Source organism: Pteropus vampyrus, unplaced genomic scaffold, assembly GCF_000151845.1.
Source record: "Pteropus vampyrus isolate Shadow unplaced genomic scaffold, Pvam_2.0 Scaffold141, whole genome shotgun sequence".
Lineage (NCBI taxonomy): Eukaryota > Metazoa > Chordata > Mammalia > Chiroptera > Pteropodidae > Pteropus > Pteropus vampyrus.
Window position 1 is genome coordinate 4,355,872 of NW_011888922.1, and position 14,827 is coordinate 4,370,698.

A 14,827-nucleotide genomic window follows, 5' to 3' on the forward strand; every position below is an offset into this window, starting at 1 on the left:
ACTAGAGGAAGTAGCCCAGCCAAATGAAAATTGGACCAGAATATACAGATAGGGGAAGATGTAATATACAAGAAAAAATGGTGAGCAATGAATCCAGTAAAACTTAAATATAAGTAATTGGGAATAATGTAGCTGTTGCAAACTCTAATGTAGTTTGTAAGAAAAGATTTTTGTAATAGAAGAGACACTATGCAAGAACAAATTTAATAATAAGCTGTATCTATAACTCCAGATTATTTCTGCAAAACCTGGCAAATAGGAGGGAAGGAGAAGTAATATAAACATATGAACAACATCATATTGGAGACTTTGAAATTCTTGGCATTGATAAATATAGGCTCAGATACTCGTTAAACATTTAAAGGTATCAACAAATAGTAGAATAAAATGGGACTTAGAATTTCTGTATTCCCCCTTCTTTTACATGAAATAGCCCCAAAGCCTGATGCTGAATGCTGCTCAGAGGGCTACAGCCATATGTGTAAACTGCCCCCTTCCCCTAGCTTCTCCCCAGCCCCCAGCACAGAGTTGGACACAAGGCTTGGGAAGTTGATGCTGATGCCTCTCTGTCTCCTGCCTCTGGAGGAGCAAGCACCAAGCATTTTCTGCAAACCTACTCATTACACAGAATGGGGCATTACCGCTCTCAGCATTCCAAGCCTGGGCAGTACAAAGAGGAAGTCCTTACACCAGTCCAGGCATCACAGAGAACCAGATGTTACCCCCAAAACTTGGATGTCACAAACCCAGACATTATCTACATAGCCCTAGGTGACACAAATTCAAGCACCCAGAAGGAAATGGTGAAATTAGGATTCTAATTACAAAAGTCACAGTGACTTGGGTGGGGGCCCTCGTCAAATGTGTGAAACTTTGGTGCATAGGTATCAGTGAGTGTGTGCTGGGTGTATTTGGTCTTTGAAGTTGGAAAATGCCCAGGTAAGGGGTCTGTGTCTCCTTCTCCACTGGAGCACCTCAGAAAGACTAGACCTCACCTAGACTGTGGCTCTCTGAGGGTAAGGGCTTGGACTTCCTGAGTCCAGAGAGTGAATCTCCCCTCTCCGCTAAGACCCACTGGGGCCCTCATACCAGGTTTCCTGAAGGCCCTTCCCTGGCCTGGATGTCCTGAGTGTAAGGCAACCTCCCTCCCAGGTTGGTCTCCTCTCTGAGCTCAGAGCTCTGCCTCCAGGGGGCGCCAAATGGACACTTCTTGACAGAGGCTGTCCTGGCCCCACCTCCAGGCTGAGTAGGGCTGGAGAGAAGAAGACCTGAATCCATCCAGAACATACAGATGGTCACAGCTGGAAGGGGCCTGAAAGCTGGTAAGTCAATTTCCACCTAACAGAGATGTTGGCTAACGCTCAGAAAGGGTAATCTGGGTGAGCTGCCGAGCAAGGCTAGGACCTGGTGTGCTGTGCAGCCTGACCTACTATTTCCACTTCTCTACTCTAGGGCCTGCGGGAAAGATATGCAGTCCCTCCACCCAGAAAAGCCTAGTTTTAGGGCAGCCTGTCCAGCTTAGGGAGAAAGTGGGAAGACTCTTTTGCTTCAGAAGTGGCCAACACAGCAAACCCCCAAGTGACTCCTTGGTTCAGGTCAGCAAACAAAGACCCAAAGAGAGTCAGTAACTTGCCTGAAGTCACATAGCAAGTTAGTGGAGGAGTCAGAATTAGAAAACAGGGCTCCTGACAACCAAAGGGCCTAGAGGAGGTACTTGCCACAGCTGCCACTCTTGGCCAGGGTAGGGCCCTGTGACAGCTCACACTGTGGATTCTTCAGGCTTCTTCTCTGGCCCCGATGCTAACAACTGCTGCTGTAGGCCAGAGCAGGTCACCTTGGTTCCCTCTTCTTTGTCCTGCTGCCTTAGGATAGCCAAAACCAAGGCAAAGCAGGCCAGGGAGCCTGTCTTGAAGAAGAACTGGAGGCCAACAAACCTGGGAAAGAGCAAGGGATTCTTGAGTTTAGGACTTCCCTGTTGAGGGCTTGGATATCCTCGCGCTAGGGCAAAATAGAGTCAGCAATTATCACCCGTTACGCAGTTGGACCCATAGAGGCCTTGGGGGAGGAGAGGCTACTAGCCCCAGGGCAGTGGACTCAGTCACCATAGCCTTGGGTGGGGAGATGAGAGAGCCCCTGAAGTTGACCCCTGTGGGGGCCCTTCCCTGAAAGAGGGGGACAAGCTCTACAGGAGGAGCCCTGGGTTGGGGGCAGAAGCCCGGCAACCTCCCCGCCCTGTCCTTGACTGCCTTGCGGCCTGGGCCAGCCAGCCCTACTTCTGTCTAGGTTTCCCTAAGGGCTCCGGGGGCCTGACATTCACAACTTTGGATTGCCCCACCCACCAAAAGGAAAAGAAGACTCCCTCTTCCCATTTATCTAACTCACCAAGTCTCTCCTTTGACTTTTCCTCCCCTAGGAAGTCCCTGGACAGTCCGAGCGCACAGAAACCATGTCCCCCTCACAGCTGGAAGTGATCAGCTCCATGCTCCCAACCTTGCTAGCTAGTCCCCCCTCTAACCCTCCACCCATCCCAGGGCCAGCAGCCTCTCTGCCTGCAGGTTTCTTTGGGCTTCCCATTGCACAGATGGGAAGATTGAGCCCTGAAAAGGCAGGTCTCACAATGAGGGAGACAGAGCTGGGCCTGGATCCCAGGCCTCTAGTGTTCTAGATAGGGCCTTCTTCCTCCCCCACCCCAATTGCCCATCTCTCTCACAACAAGAATCCTCCCCTGATTCTCCCTACACTCGGCCACAAGTTCCTGCAGACTATGGTCAGAGAGTTTGTGTTCAAGGCCCAGCTTTGCCAGTTATCTGCTGTGTCCTTGGGCTACTTACTTTAACTCTCACCTTTCTCATCCATAAAGAGGGAGATAGTGTCAGCTCACAGGACTGGTGAGCTCAGCACTGGACATAGCACCTGTCACTTAGTAGGTGGATGTATATAGATCTTTCCCTACTGGTGTTCTGCCTGGGACCCCTTGAGGACCCTTCCCACAGCCCCCTGGCAGCCCCCACCCCAGGTCTCACCGGTTTCGGAGCAGGTCGTGGTCATAATAGCGGCAGACAGCCCGACGCCCACAGGTCTGGGCCCAGTGCACACAGGTGGTGTCAATGGCGCTGCCATGGATCACAGGACTGGGCATCCAGGCTGGAGAAGGAGGTTCTCAGAGGACAACAGGCCTGACATTCCTGTACCTCCCCACCCCCTTACCTTACTCCTTGACGTACAAAGCCCTTCAGGGGCTCTGAGCCACTGGGGGCCTCTCAGCCCATAAGTTTTTGTCCCTCAAGCCTACCCATGACCCTGGCATCAGAAGCTTCTTCCCTGATGGGCTGTCTAGCTGCTTGCACACCCACCTCCAGGTACCTGGGTTGGATCTGTTGCCCCACGGGCCTGTGAACCCCAAGGTCAGGGACTAGGTCTCATTCATCCCTGTGCCGCCCCCCCCCACCCCCAGGCCTGGCACACAGTGGATATCTGGACCAATGGTCCCAAGCAGATTCTTTACCCAAAACTCTCAGGAGCATGAACTGGATCCCCACAGCCAAAGTCTTGTCTTCTTTTTTCACTCCCCTAGCAAGCAGGGACATGGGTGACATGAGAATCAAGAGGGTTCCAGCCCTCAAGGGGTTCTCACCATCCCCTTCTTTCCCACCACCCAGCACCAGCCTTCCCCCATCTGAAGGTCCTTGGGTAGTGGGGTGGGGTGTTCAGGCTACACACCATTTCTCTTCAACCTGCAGAGCCTGGTCTCCACGTACCAGGCATACTCACTGACCACCAGGGCCCTGTGCTGACCTCCCTGTGTTCCTGGTCACAGAGGCCTCCTCTCTCTCCCCACACCCTGGCCCCACCAAATTCTCCCCTTCTTCCTACACTTGACAAAACCTGGAGCTGGGCAACCAGACATGCCTTCTAACTTCCCTAGCCACTGTAATGCCACAGCCTGGGATGTCCTGGCAATCACTGGCTCCTTTCCTAAGAAATACCAGTGGCTGGCATTTATGCAGTGCTGACTGCGGGCTCAGTCATTCTCTACTGCAACCAGTACCTCACTCCGATGAGGTAGGTGTATCATTAGCCTCATTTTACTGATAAAGAGACTGACGGACACTTGGACAGTTTTCATGACTTGGCCAAGATCCCACTGTTGATGGGTGTCAAGGATCAGAATTTGTTCAGCACACTGCCTGCCTTAACTCCTCTTAAGCACGCTGCCTGCTTGGGCATCTGATTTCTCTACTTTCTCTCTTGTGGTCAGCTTGTTTTATGGATCTATGTGTCTTCTGACATTTGTAAGGGGCTCCATCACCCTTCTAGTTTTCTAGAAGACAGATAGGGAATAAAATAATCCCAGCATAATGAAAAACTGGAATTATCCTTCTCAGAGGTACCCTTATTCCAGCCGCCACCCAGGAGATGCTGACTTTGGCTTCAGGTGACAATTTGTCAGTACCAGCAAGCCCACCAGGACAATGGCCAGAAAGATGTTGGACCAAGAGACAATGCTTAGTATGGGCTGGGGTCACAGTGAGCACCCAGTAAGTGCTCGTTGACTTGAAATGGCATTCCGAATCATGGACCACACTGATAGGGTTTGATTTTCTGATGCAGTTCCTATGGCCAGCCCATGACAGATAGGGTAGGGGCGGGGAGTCAAGTGACACTCCTCCACTTCCTTCTCCTAGTGACTGGGAGGCCAGGACATAGCCTTAGGTGTTAGGTAGCAAGTGGAGAGTACTGTTGTCAGGGCCCAGAGCCCAGGCCCCTACTTGTCCCTTCCCCTGGGGCAAGTAGGGGCCTGGGCTCTGGGCCCTGACAACAGTACTCTCCACTTGCTACCTAACACTTGCTACAGGACTTGGGGCTAGCTCCTAAATTGCTCTGAGCCTCAGTTTTCTTAAGATGCGAAACCATCTCATCAGATTGTCATGAGGATGAAGACAGGACAGCGGGAGGTTGATCTGTTGTGAGGGCCCAAGACACCTGAGTGGCCTCTTTCTTCAAACTCCTCCCTCAGAATTCCTTGTCCTGCCTGTGGTTAAGGACCTTTTGGTATCTACCAGGTCTGGCCCACCGCCCCTGCTTTCACCTTAGGATGAGCATGAAGGAGGGTGTGTGAGTGACACAGGCCATGACCACACCCAGGCAGACCAGGAACATGAAGGGCAGCACCAGGTGGCTGCAGGCTGAGTCACAGGAGCCTGCCTGCACGGGGCCGCCCCCTGCCACGCAGCTGCAGTTGGTGTAGAAAACCTGGCGGGGTGAGGAGAGAAGAGCCTTCAGGAACCTCCAAGGACCTAAGGCTCGGAGGCTTGTGGGAGACCCAAACCAGCCAAGGCTGGGATTTCTGAGTCGGGATGGCTTGAGCAGCCAGGCAGGTTCTTAGATACAGGCTGTCTCCATGCAAATGGGCTGAGCCTGGGCTGAGGTTGTAGAGAGAGAGAGAAGTGGAGAGGAGAAAAGGGAGAGGGACCTAGGAGAGCATAGCTCCCCAACATACCCCCCCCCCACACACACACGCATACACATACTCACCCACAGATACACATTCAGACGTACACGCTCACACACATACACTCACACACATACCACACACATATATTCACATATATAGCAGACACACACACATACCACAGACACACATACACACTCGTATATACACATACATTCTCATATCACACACATACACTCACAGATACACACATATGCACATACCACAAACACACACACACACTCACATGCACCACATACACTCACACTTATTCTTTCACCTGGTCATGTCAGAATGTTCCAAATTCCTGACCGTACGTGCAAGGAATCGAAGCAACAGTGAGTGTTTTCCTGGGAGAAGGAACTCAGATTTTTCAGCTAAGTGTCCCTTACACCTCCAGTTTACTGAGGCCCTCCAGGACAATGAGTTCTAGAATGGAATCTCAAGGTGAGATTTAGGAGAGATGCAGACAGTACCGTGGGAGACCTGGCTCGGTAAGGGGAAAGGAAGGCTTTACCAAAGAGGAGTGCTGGATTGGGGTTTTGAGGAATGAATAAGAGTTTGCCAAGAGGAAAATTAGAATGAGTAGAGGGAGGGTCAAGTGTAAAATCACAGTGGCTGAGAGAGCCCAGCAAATCTTTCCTTCTGCCGGGAGCAGAGTGCATGCCCCAGAGGGCAGAAGGGAGGTGCTCAAAGCTCCTGCTGGGGTGACACCGTGAAGAGCCTAGGGCATAAAAGGAACCTGGACTGCTGTTTCCAGAGACACTGTGGACCAAGTGCCCTGCCAATCCTCCTGTTGATGACAAGTTAGAGTGCCAGATAAAGTATCGAACACACTACCCTGAATATATCCACAAGTGGGCAGAAGGTAAAAAATACTCAGGTTTGGTACTGAGGCCAGAACCCAGAGAGGTGAGCAGTCTTAAAATAAAATTTAGCCCCAAGGCATTTGTAGAACCTGCTACAATGGAGTATAGCTTTCGGGGGTTTGGAGGTGGAGAGCTGCAGGGCCAGATGATGAGTCCCAGCCCTCCCTCCTGCCAGGGTGAAAAGTCTAATAAGAGACTTCCAGAAAACTGGGACCCCTCCAGAGACTAAAGTATGGGTAAAAGTTGACCCCTTTCCAAACTGCAAGGAAAGGTCTCCAGGCTAGCCAATGGTGTGTTTAATTGCAGACTACATTTCTCACCCTCTAGGTGGCCTGAAAAAAACCTCTAGCCAAAGATCCTTTCAGAACTGATCTGGACTAGAGTGCCCTCAGGCACTGACACCGGCAAAGCTAAGCCAGGAAGCCCAGACTTTTCTTCCTCAATGATTAGTTTTCTGACCAGTGGGCCCTAGGGACCCTTGGGCCTCAGATGGGAAATGGGTATGCAGGGATTGGTTTCAATGTGGTCTGGCTGGTCCAGAGCAGTCAGAACCCTCTGGGCCTCTCACTTCCACCCCTAGCAGCTTCAGACACTTCATAATGTGAAAAGTGTTGGAAGCCCTGAGGTGGATGCTGGGAGCCTTGGAAAGATTTTAAACATGGGAGAACAAAGACCTGACTACAAGAGCTGGTCTTGTCACTACAAGAAGAGGGTGATGGAGAAAATCGTTTTGATTTGAGAGATGTTTAGGAAATTGAATTAGGACAAGAAGAGAGAGAGGGAGGGAGGGGGAGAGAGAGAAGGAGAGAAAGAGAGAGAGAGAGAGGGAGTGAGGGAGAGAGAGAATGAATGAGGGAGAGAGAGGGAGGGAGAGAGAGAGAGAGAGCGAATGAGGGAGAGAAAGAGAGGGAGGGCGGGAGAGAGGAAGGAAGGAAGAGAAGGAGAGGGAGAGAGATTGCGCACCTAAGATTCAGGCTTGGGTAAGTGGGTGTTCTTTTCTGCTTTCTATTGCCCTGCAGAGCTCCTATGCATGACAAGGCTGTGCTGCCACATCTCTGTGACCTCTGGAGCACGCACCATTTGGACCTTCACCTACAGGCCGAGCAGTCCACTGGGATGGAGATACAATGGAGGGCCGGGTAATGGGAGAAATACGCCAGGGCAAGGTTACTAGAAGAGAAATACCCTGTCCAATTCCTTTTCCGAGAGCCTGGAATGGACGCAAAAGCTAGATGCCTTTCTCTTGGGGAATTTTCCAGCCCTTCATTCACATTCATCTAATTCCATGACAGAAAGTTCTTATGAATGACTTCGGCCTCTCTAACTGCCTCTGATTCTCACTCCCTGGAGGAATTCAGCCCTACCCCATGAGCCCTCGATCCCACCAGCCTCTCACCTCTCCCCATCTTTCACCTGGTTATTCACTCATTCATAAATGGTTACTGAGCGCAGCTGTGCCTGACACTGACCCATCAGCCCCTGGCCCAGGAGCTCATAGTCGGCTAGAGGAGGGAGGCTCACCAAGAGACAATTCCAGGCCAGAGTGACAGTTCCTGAGTGCTTACCAGGGCTCAGCTGCACCCTCCTCCAGGTACTATACCAAAACACAACCTCTGAGGATGCTGCAGACAAGGGGCTGGACTGAGAGGCCATAGCCCTGGGTTCTAGTCCCGACTCTGGCATTAAGACTTTGGGCATTGCCTGGCCTTTTCCTGGGTCTCTATTTCCCATCTGCTTAATGGGCATAAATAAGAATATGTATTACTGAGTGCTTAAAATTTCCCAGGCCCTGTGCTAAGTGCTTTTTATGGAATAAGTCTTCATTTACTATTTAATGAATTCATCTGAGGAAAGCATTTAGCACAGCACCTGGTATATAGTAGATACTTACTCCAATTACCTCCATTTTACAGACCAAGGAACCGAGGCACAGATCAACTAATTTGCCTAAGGTAACAGTCAGTTAGAGGCAGAATAGGGATTTGAACCAGGTGGCATGGCCTCTGTGCTCAGGGGCCTATATCTACAGGAGTTCACTGTCCCCTAGGGGACCTTGCTCCAGCTTCTAGGGCCTGCCACCTTCTGGAATGGTCTCAGAAAGATCAAACCAGGTCAGGACAGTGAACCCTAGGAGGCCCAAAAGGCTGGGATTGAGATTATCCCAAATACAGTTTACACAGCCCAGGTAGCACCTGGCTGGCTTCGGAAGTAACATCAACCAGGTGCTTTACTCTGTACCAGCTATACCAACGCTTGGGTCCAGGTCTCTCCCTGCAGGAGCTGCATGCAGGCTTAGATGCGAATGCCCAGCAGGACACCATGGCAGGTGGGGGACAGTGGAGAGAGGGAGATGTTGTCATAACAACCAGCTTGATACTGCCCTCCCACGCGCATGCTTTACTACAACCCAGGGGCTGGATATTGTTCCCATTTGTCATTCGAAGGGACTAAGGAGAAAAGGGAGGAGGAGCCAGCTGGTCTCAGTGGCCATTCTAAGATTTACACAGAATGCACTGTTGCTGGTGACACTTTCTAGCCCTGTGTGCCCCCTTTCTAGCCTTGAGGTCAGGGTCCCTGGGCTCTGGGTCCTCGTTGCACAGCCCACTGCCACCTGGTTCAAATCTCCCCACCTCCTCGCTACACTCTGCTCACCTTCCTCCAAACCATGGCCTCATGGCCTCAGTGTGATCAAACAGAGGTCTGACCCTGTCTCTCCCCTGCTTAAAACCCACCCAAGGCTCCCCATTGCTCTCTAAATAAAGTTCTCACTTATAGTTTGGCATTCAAGGCCCTTCTTAGTCTGGGCCTTGTTTTCCTGCCATGAACCCTATGCTTCTGCTCCAACAAGTTCTTCAAAGTTTCATAGAATACTATGTGTGTGTGTGTGTGTGTGTGTGTACATCATGTGTATGTACTTGTTTCCAGACTCTGCTTCTACTGTTCTCCCTGCCTGGAAAGCCCTTCCCTAGTTTGCTTACTCACCCTTGAAGATCCAGCACAAATGCCATGTCCTGTGAAGCCCCTGGAACCCCCCTACCCCCTGGCCAAAGTAGGATGTATCTCCTTCCATCCTTGTATTTGTGGAGACCACTTTTGCCTAGCAGCACCCCTGGAATTCTTGAGTTATTCCCTTTTACCTCTCCCTTGCATGAAAAGTTGGGGTCAGATCTGGTTCACCTCTATGCCCTAGGCCCTGCCACATGGCTGGGCCAGGCTGGTAATGAGAGCTTATTGAGAGAATAACATTCTACATCTGCCAACCAACGGAGACAGACAGACAGATGACCCATAGAGTGAGGACATTCAGAGATGGAGAGTGTGACAGGTATACAGAGACAGGGAAGGGCAGAGCCCATGAGATGCAGAAGGAACAGCCAGAGGCCTGACCTACTTGGCTTTTGTCCAGAGCCTCCTGGACCACCCGGTTTGTGCAGCCTGCGTGGCAGGGTGTGAGGTACTCCACGTGGGTGCTGGGGTCGCAGACAGGGTTAAAGTCGTCTGATGGGCAGGAGCAGGGCTCCATGCAGCCTGGAAAGAGCTCCAGCCCACGGCGGGTGCTGGTAGGAAAGAAGGCCAGAAGGGTTGATCTCATGCCACAAGCTGAAGCCACCTGTCCTCAGCCCAGCTCCCCACCATAGAGAGCAATGGCCAGAGATTTCCAGTTCACACAGGTTTTTCACTGGCTGCTCCCTGACAGGTGGTGGTGAGCTCCTTGCAATAAAGGTGTGTGGGCAGGGAAAGGGCTGGAAGTTTCAAGAGGCCTCCCGATGGGAGAAGTGGGGAGGAGAGTCTGGACCAGAGGCCTCTGAGACCTCTTCCTGCTCCAGGAGCCTATGAGTCTTTGAGCCGCTTCTGTGAACATCTCCATTTCTCAGTGACCCTTTTTTAGGGAACATAAGAAATATTCCTCCCAGAATCTAGTCTCAGATAAAAAGTGCCTTTTTTTCGATGTAGCTGGATTGCTTCCTTTTCTTAGAATATTTGAGCTATGCGTGTGGAACTCAGGACACCTGACCAACTATGAGGTCTCTGCCTGTTCCTGCCTCTCTCTGGGCCTCAGTCTGTCTGTCACCTCAGCTGGGGATATCCCTTCCCATCACTGCCCTGCAGTCTCATGACCTCTAGCTTACTCTTACTACCCTGTTTACTGAATCTAGGGCCTTTTTTTTGTCCCACTCGCCTCCCTCCTGAGAGCCTGCCTGTTCCCCACCCCCAAGTCCCAGAAGAGCCCCAACTCTAATTGGCTGGGCAAGATGGAGTGGATGAGGCAAGAGGTCAGAAGAGAGGCTGAGTCCATGGGACAGGTCACCCTGGAAGAGGGGCAGAGGTGGACCCTAGGACTCAGAGTATGACCTGGCTTCACAGCTAGGAGGGATAAAATGTGTTAGGAAGCCAGTGGCCCAGCTGCAGTAAAGGAGGTCAGAGGCAGAAGCTGGAGGTCCTGCAGGCTTGGAGTGGGTATGGGCAGAGGCCCAAGAAGAGTGGCAGACCTTGAGTGAAATCTCAGTTCCTTGGGGAGGAGAGTTAGCATGGGGCTGGGGAGGTAGGTAAAGCAAGAGTTGAAATAGCCTATAGCCAGAGTTGGGGGTGGGAAGGTGGGTCAGTGGGGCAGAGGTGCGTTCCACAACCTTCCTAAAGTGGGGATCTCTATCTGAGCAGGGAAAGATCATCAGCCAGCACAGTCCTCTCCTTCCTGTCATCAGGAAGCATTGTGTGTCTCACACTTTCTCCCAGTGGAGAGGGAATAGGCTGGCACCATCTGAGCTGAGGGCCCACCAGGAGGCTGCACCAGGGGCCTCTGCTCAGGAAGAGGTGCTTCTCAGAGTCCCTTTGCCAGCAGCTGGAAGGCTGAGCAGATGAGGGCTGGAGCTCTTCCTCAGCCCCTTGATCCTCTAAGGAGAGCCCTGGCTCCAGGCTCTGCCCCCTCCCAGCTGGGCAACCCTGGGCATGTGACTTCACCTCTCTGAGCCTCACTAGCCTCATCTGTGAGATAGAGATACCATTGGGGATAATGGCAGGACCCATCTCAGAGATCCTGTGATGGTCCAGTGAGGTAGAATATAGGAAGAGCTGAGCATGTGTTAGGCGCATGGGAGACCTCAGTTCTTGGCAGCCATCGATACCATTAGTTGGGCTGGAGTATGAGAAATTCTCAGTTTGCTCAGTTCATCCTGAAAGCCTTCTTCAATGAATTAGAACTCGAAGTTCAGTGAGTAAATTGTAAGAATACAGATGAGAACGTAGATGAGTTGAGATGTCAAGGTGAAAGGGAGAAGAAAAGAAAATAGGGCATGTGGCATAGGCAGTTGTTGTTTTTTTTTTTTAAATTGTGGTAACATATCCATTTACTTTTTACTCTGAAACTCACTTCAAGGTCCTGGCCCCCTCCTCAGACCGGGGCTTCAGGAAGTTCTGGCTGAAGCCCTCCCTGCAGGGCCTAGAACAGGGCTCTGCACATGGAAGGCCTCACCCTGGACAGCAGAGATGGCTTGTTATTTGGGAAAAGGAGAAAGAAAGGAAAGAGGGGAGGGGGGAGGGGAGAGATCAGTGAGGTGGGACCTGGAACAGAGAAGGCCAGGGCTGAACATTTCTAACCCGCCCCTCACCCTATCACACAGAAGGAGCCCCAGGTGCAGAAAGCTGGCACTTGGGTAGAGGGAGGAGATGCCCAGGGAGAGGCGGGAACAGAGAAAGTTGGGGAATTCTAACTGGGTATTGGGCCAGCCTAAGCTTGGAGCAATTTCCAGAAAATATGAAATCATTCTGGAGAAGAGGCAACAATATCCTCTCCAAGTAGCTCCCAAGGGGAAAAAGTGTGTGTGTGGCGGGGAGGGGGTGGGGAGCGGGAGGGAAAGGAGGTCCACATCAGAAGCTTTCCTCCTGGCAGTGTTGTTGAGGCAGGTGCTGCCCCACAGACATGAAAAAAAAAAAATAATTCCAGAATTTTAGGATCATGGAACAACAGAATTTCTCTTTAGATTCTAAGAACCAAGAATCTCTGAGGTCTCCAGGGCAAGCCCTTCCCAGAGCATAAATCCCCTCTGCGTGTGTCCCTGGTAGGGGTCCCCCAGCCCCTGCTTGCCCCCTCTCCCAACCTTTCCCCCTAGGGATGGAGAGTGGTCTGTGTCCTGGGCAGGTCTTTCCTCTGCCTCGGAGCAAAGCCTTCCTCAGGCTGAGCTGGGTCCTGCTCCTGGGATGCACCCCACCTTCACTGGCACAGAGGGCTTGTCCACACTGGAGATGCCATCACCACAAGTGGCTTTGTCTTGACTCAGCCTCCATCCCTCCCCAGGCCTGAGCACCCTGCTAGTGAAGTTCCTGCCCCTTCTAGTGCTGTGTGAAACCTTCACTAGAGAACGAAGTCCCACTGCTCATAACAGCCCAGCAAGGAGGCGAGGAGATGGGGCTACAGGCAGGTGAGATTTGAGGTACCCCATTGACCCGGCCTTGTCTGGGCCACCGTCTGCCATGTTTTTGCTCACACGCTTTCTCATACTCACCCAGGCTGGTGGATAATGCCCGCAATCTGGTGAGTAGGGCAGCCCATGAAGAAGAGGGGCAGGCTGAGAAGTAGGCAGAACAGCATCCCCAGCAGGCAAAGGGCGCTGCAGCGCATGGGGCACAGGTGGAGGCGCTTGACCAGGACACCCCCCAGGATGATGCCAGCAATGGCCGATGGTGCAGAGAAGCAGCCAATGAGCATGTTGGCGTAGGACGCTGTGATGGAAAACTGGCGCTCCAGGAACTTGGGCAGGAAGGTGGCCATGCCCGCTGCCATAGATGACATGCACACCTGGGACAGGACCACCAGCAGGAAGATGGGGTGACGCAGGGTCCGCAGCAGCACCCTGGGGAAGACTGTTGGGGTGAGTAGGGGAGAAGGTTAGAGTGGGCAGCCAGCCATGCCATTCATTTCTGTCCCATCCTGCCCTGTTCAATTTAAACTATTCCATTCCTTTTCAGTCTTTCTGTCCCAATTCGTTCCATTTAGTTCTGCTGCATTCAATTCTATCCCATCACATTTGACTCCTTTCCATTTAAATCTACTTCATTGTTGAAATTCTGTTTTATTCCATTCCATTGAGTTAGAATGCATTTTGCTCTATTGTGTTTCTTTCCATTCAATTCTATTCAAAATTCTATGCTGTATAGTTCTATTCCATACCATTTTATTTGATTCTATTTCATTCGTGCCTGCCCATCTGATTTCATTTTTTCTGTTCCACTCATTCATCCCTTTTATTTTTCACGCAGCCCTTTCCATCTTGTCCTGCTTTAGCTCCAAGCCAACCCGCACCTTTGCCTTCCCTTCTGCGTCCCCAGCATCCTCTCCCCTGCTCTCTAAATTCCTAGTTCAAGTTTCTCCATAGGACTTTACCTAACTAACATACTACACATTTTACTCATTTAGCCATTTTTTGGGTTTTTTTTTTCTGTCACCCCACCAGAATGTAAGCTTCATGTAAAGCAGAGATTTTTGTCTGCTGTGCTAATTGCTGAATCTCCAGAGCCTGGGGCATAGTAAGCACTCGATAAATATATATGGAATGAATGGACATACAGACTAATGTGATCAGACATTAAAATGTTGGCGCAGAATCTAAGATCTCCAGAGAAGGTGAGACCTGGGCAGGCTGGGCGCTGGGCGGCTTCCTGGAGGTAGGACAGAGGTGGGACCTGAAGAATGGAAGGATCTAGAGAGGTGGAGTAGGAAGGAAAGGGAATTCCTAGTAGGGGCACAGCAGGGGCAAACACATAGGGACAGGGACAGAAGTGACCACCTCCCCACTCTCCTGCTGGCTCCTAAACCAGAGCCTGGTACAGGTTTCCCTTCATCACAAGTTTGCTGAGCTGAAGGGCACGTAACACTGGGTAAGTTCCAAGCTCTGGGCTTCAAGGCCTTCATCGCCAGGGGCAGCCAAGGTGACAGCCAAGAACATTTCTGTTCTGACATGGTGTGACTCTCTCTCCGCTAACACCGAAAGAAGAAGAGATGTGTTTCTGCCTGCAAGAGGTGAGACAGAAATTAGACATAAGGTATGTGAGAGAGGAAGAAAGGCCTTTCTAAAAAGATGTGTCAGAGGAGCAAACCACTTTCCAGGCTGGGAAGGTCAGGAGAGATGGCCATGGGCTTCTCTGGGCTGAGTGAGGGGTCCCTTCTGTGCCCGTAGCAGCAGGACCAGGGCCTCTATCATGGGAGCTTTCTGTTTGTCCTCTGAGCATAGCCAGAGTCAAGCCAGGTGATTCCCTAGCCCCTGGATCAGGCATGGAGCTGTTTTCTTGAAAGCCAGAAAATAAAGACAAATAGTCCAGGCAGGGTAGATGGGAGCTGGGGCTGTGGAATTCCCCCTTCTTCATGTCCTAGGCCTGCTTCCTGTCCTTAGTCCCTTGCCACACATGCGGTGCATTCAGCTAGGATTTGAAGCAGGGAGGTGTGACACCATGCCTTCACCCCAGGTAGAGCTAC

The 14,827-nt window shown here is 51.5% G+C and overlaps 1 protein-coding gene across 2 annotated transcripts in view; it reads right to left on the bottom strand.

The window, feature by feature from the left end:
* Window positions 1-227: 227 nt before the first annotated feature.
* The window catches only part of SLCO2B1 (solute carrier organic anion transporter family member 2B1), a 48,905-nt gene continuing 34,305 nt past the window's right edge, over window positions 228-14,827 (bottom strand). The window contains exons 9-14 of one of the 2 annotated variants that reach the window (XM_011368420.2): window positions 12,861-13,218; window positions 9,752-9,917; window positions 5,090-5,253; window positions 3,506-3,570; window positions 3,024-3,144; window positions 228-1,934 (exon numbers count right to left, since the gene is read on the bottom strand). In XM_011368420.2, coding sequence (XP_011366722.1) covers window positions 1,760-1,934; window positions 3,024-3,144; window positions 3,506-3,570; window positions 5,090-5,253; window positions 9,752-9,917; window positions 12,861-13,218 — 1,049 coding nt within the window. In that variant the 3' untranslated portion in view covers window positions 228-1,759. The remainder of the gene's footprint in view (window positions 1,935-3,023; window positions 3,145-3,505; window positions 3,571-5,089; window positions 5,254-9,751; window positions 9,918-12,860; window positions 13,219-14,827) is intronic. The other variant, XM_023535562.1, reaches the window with a different exon arrangement.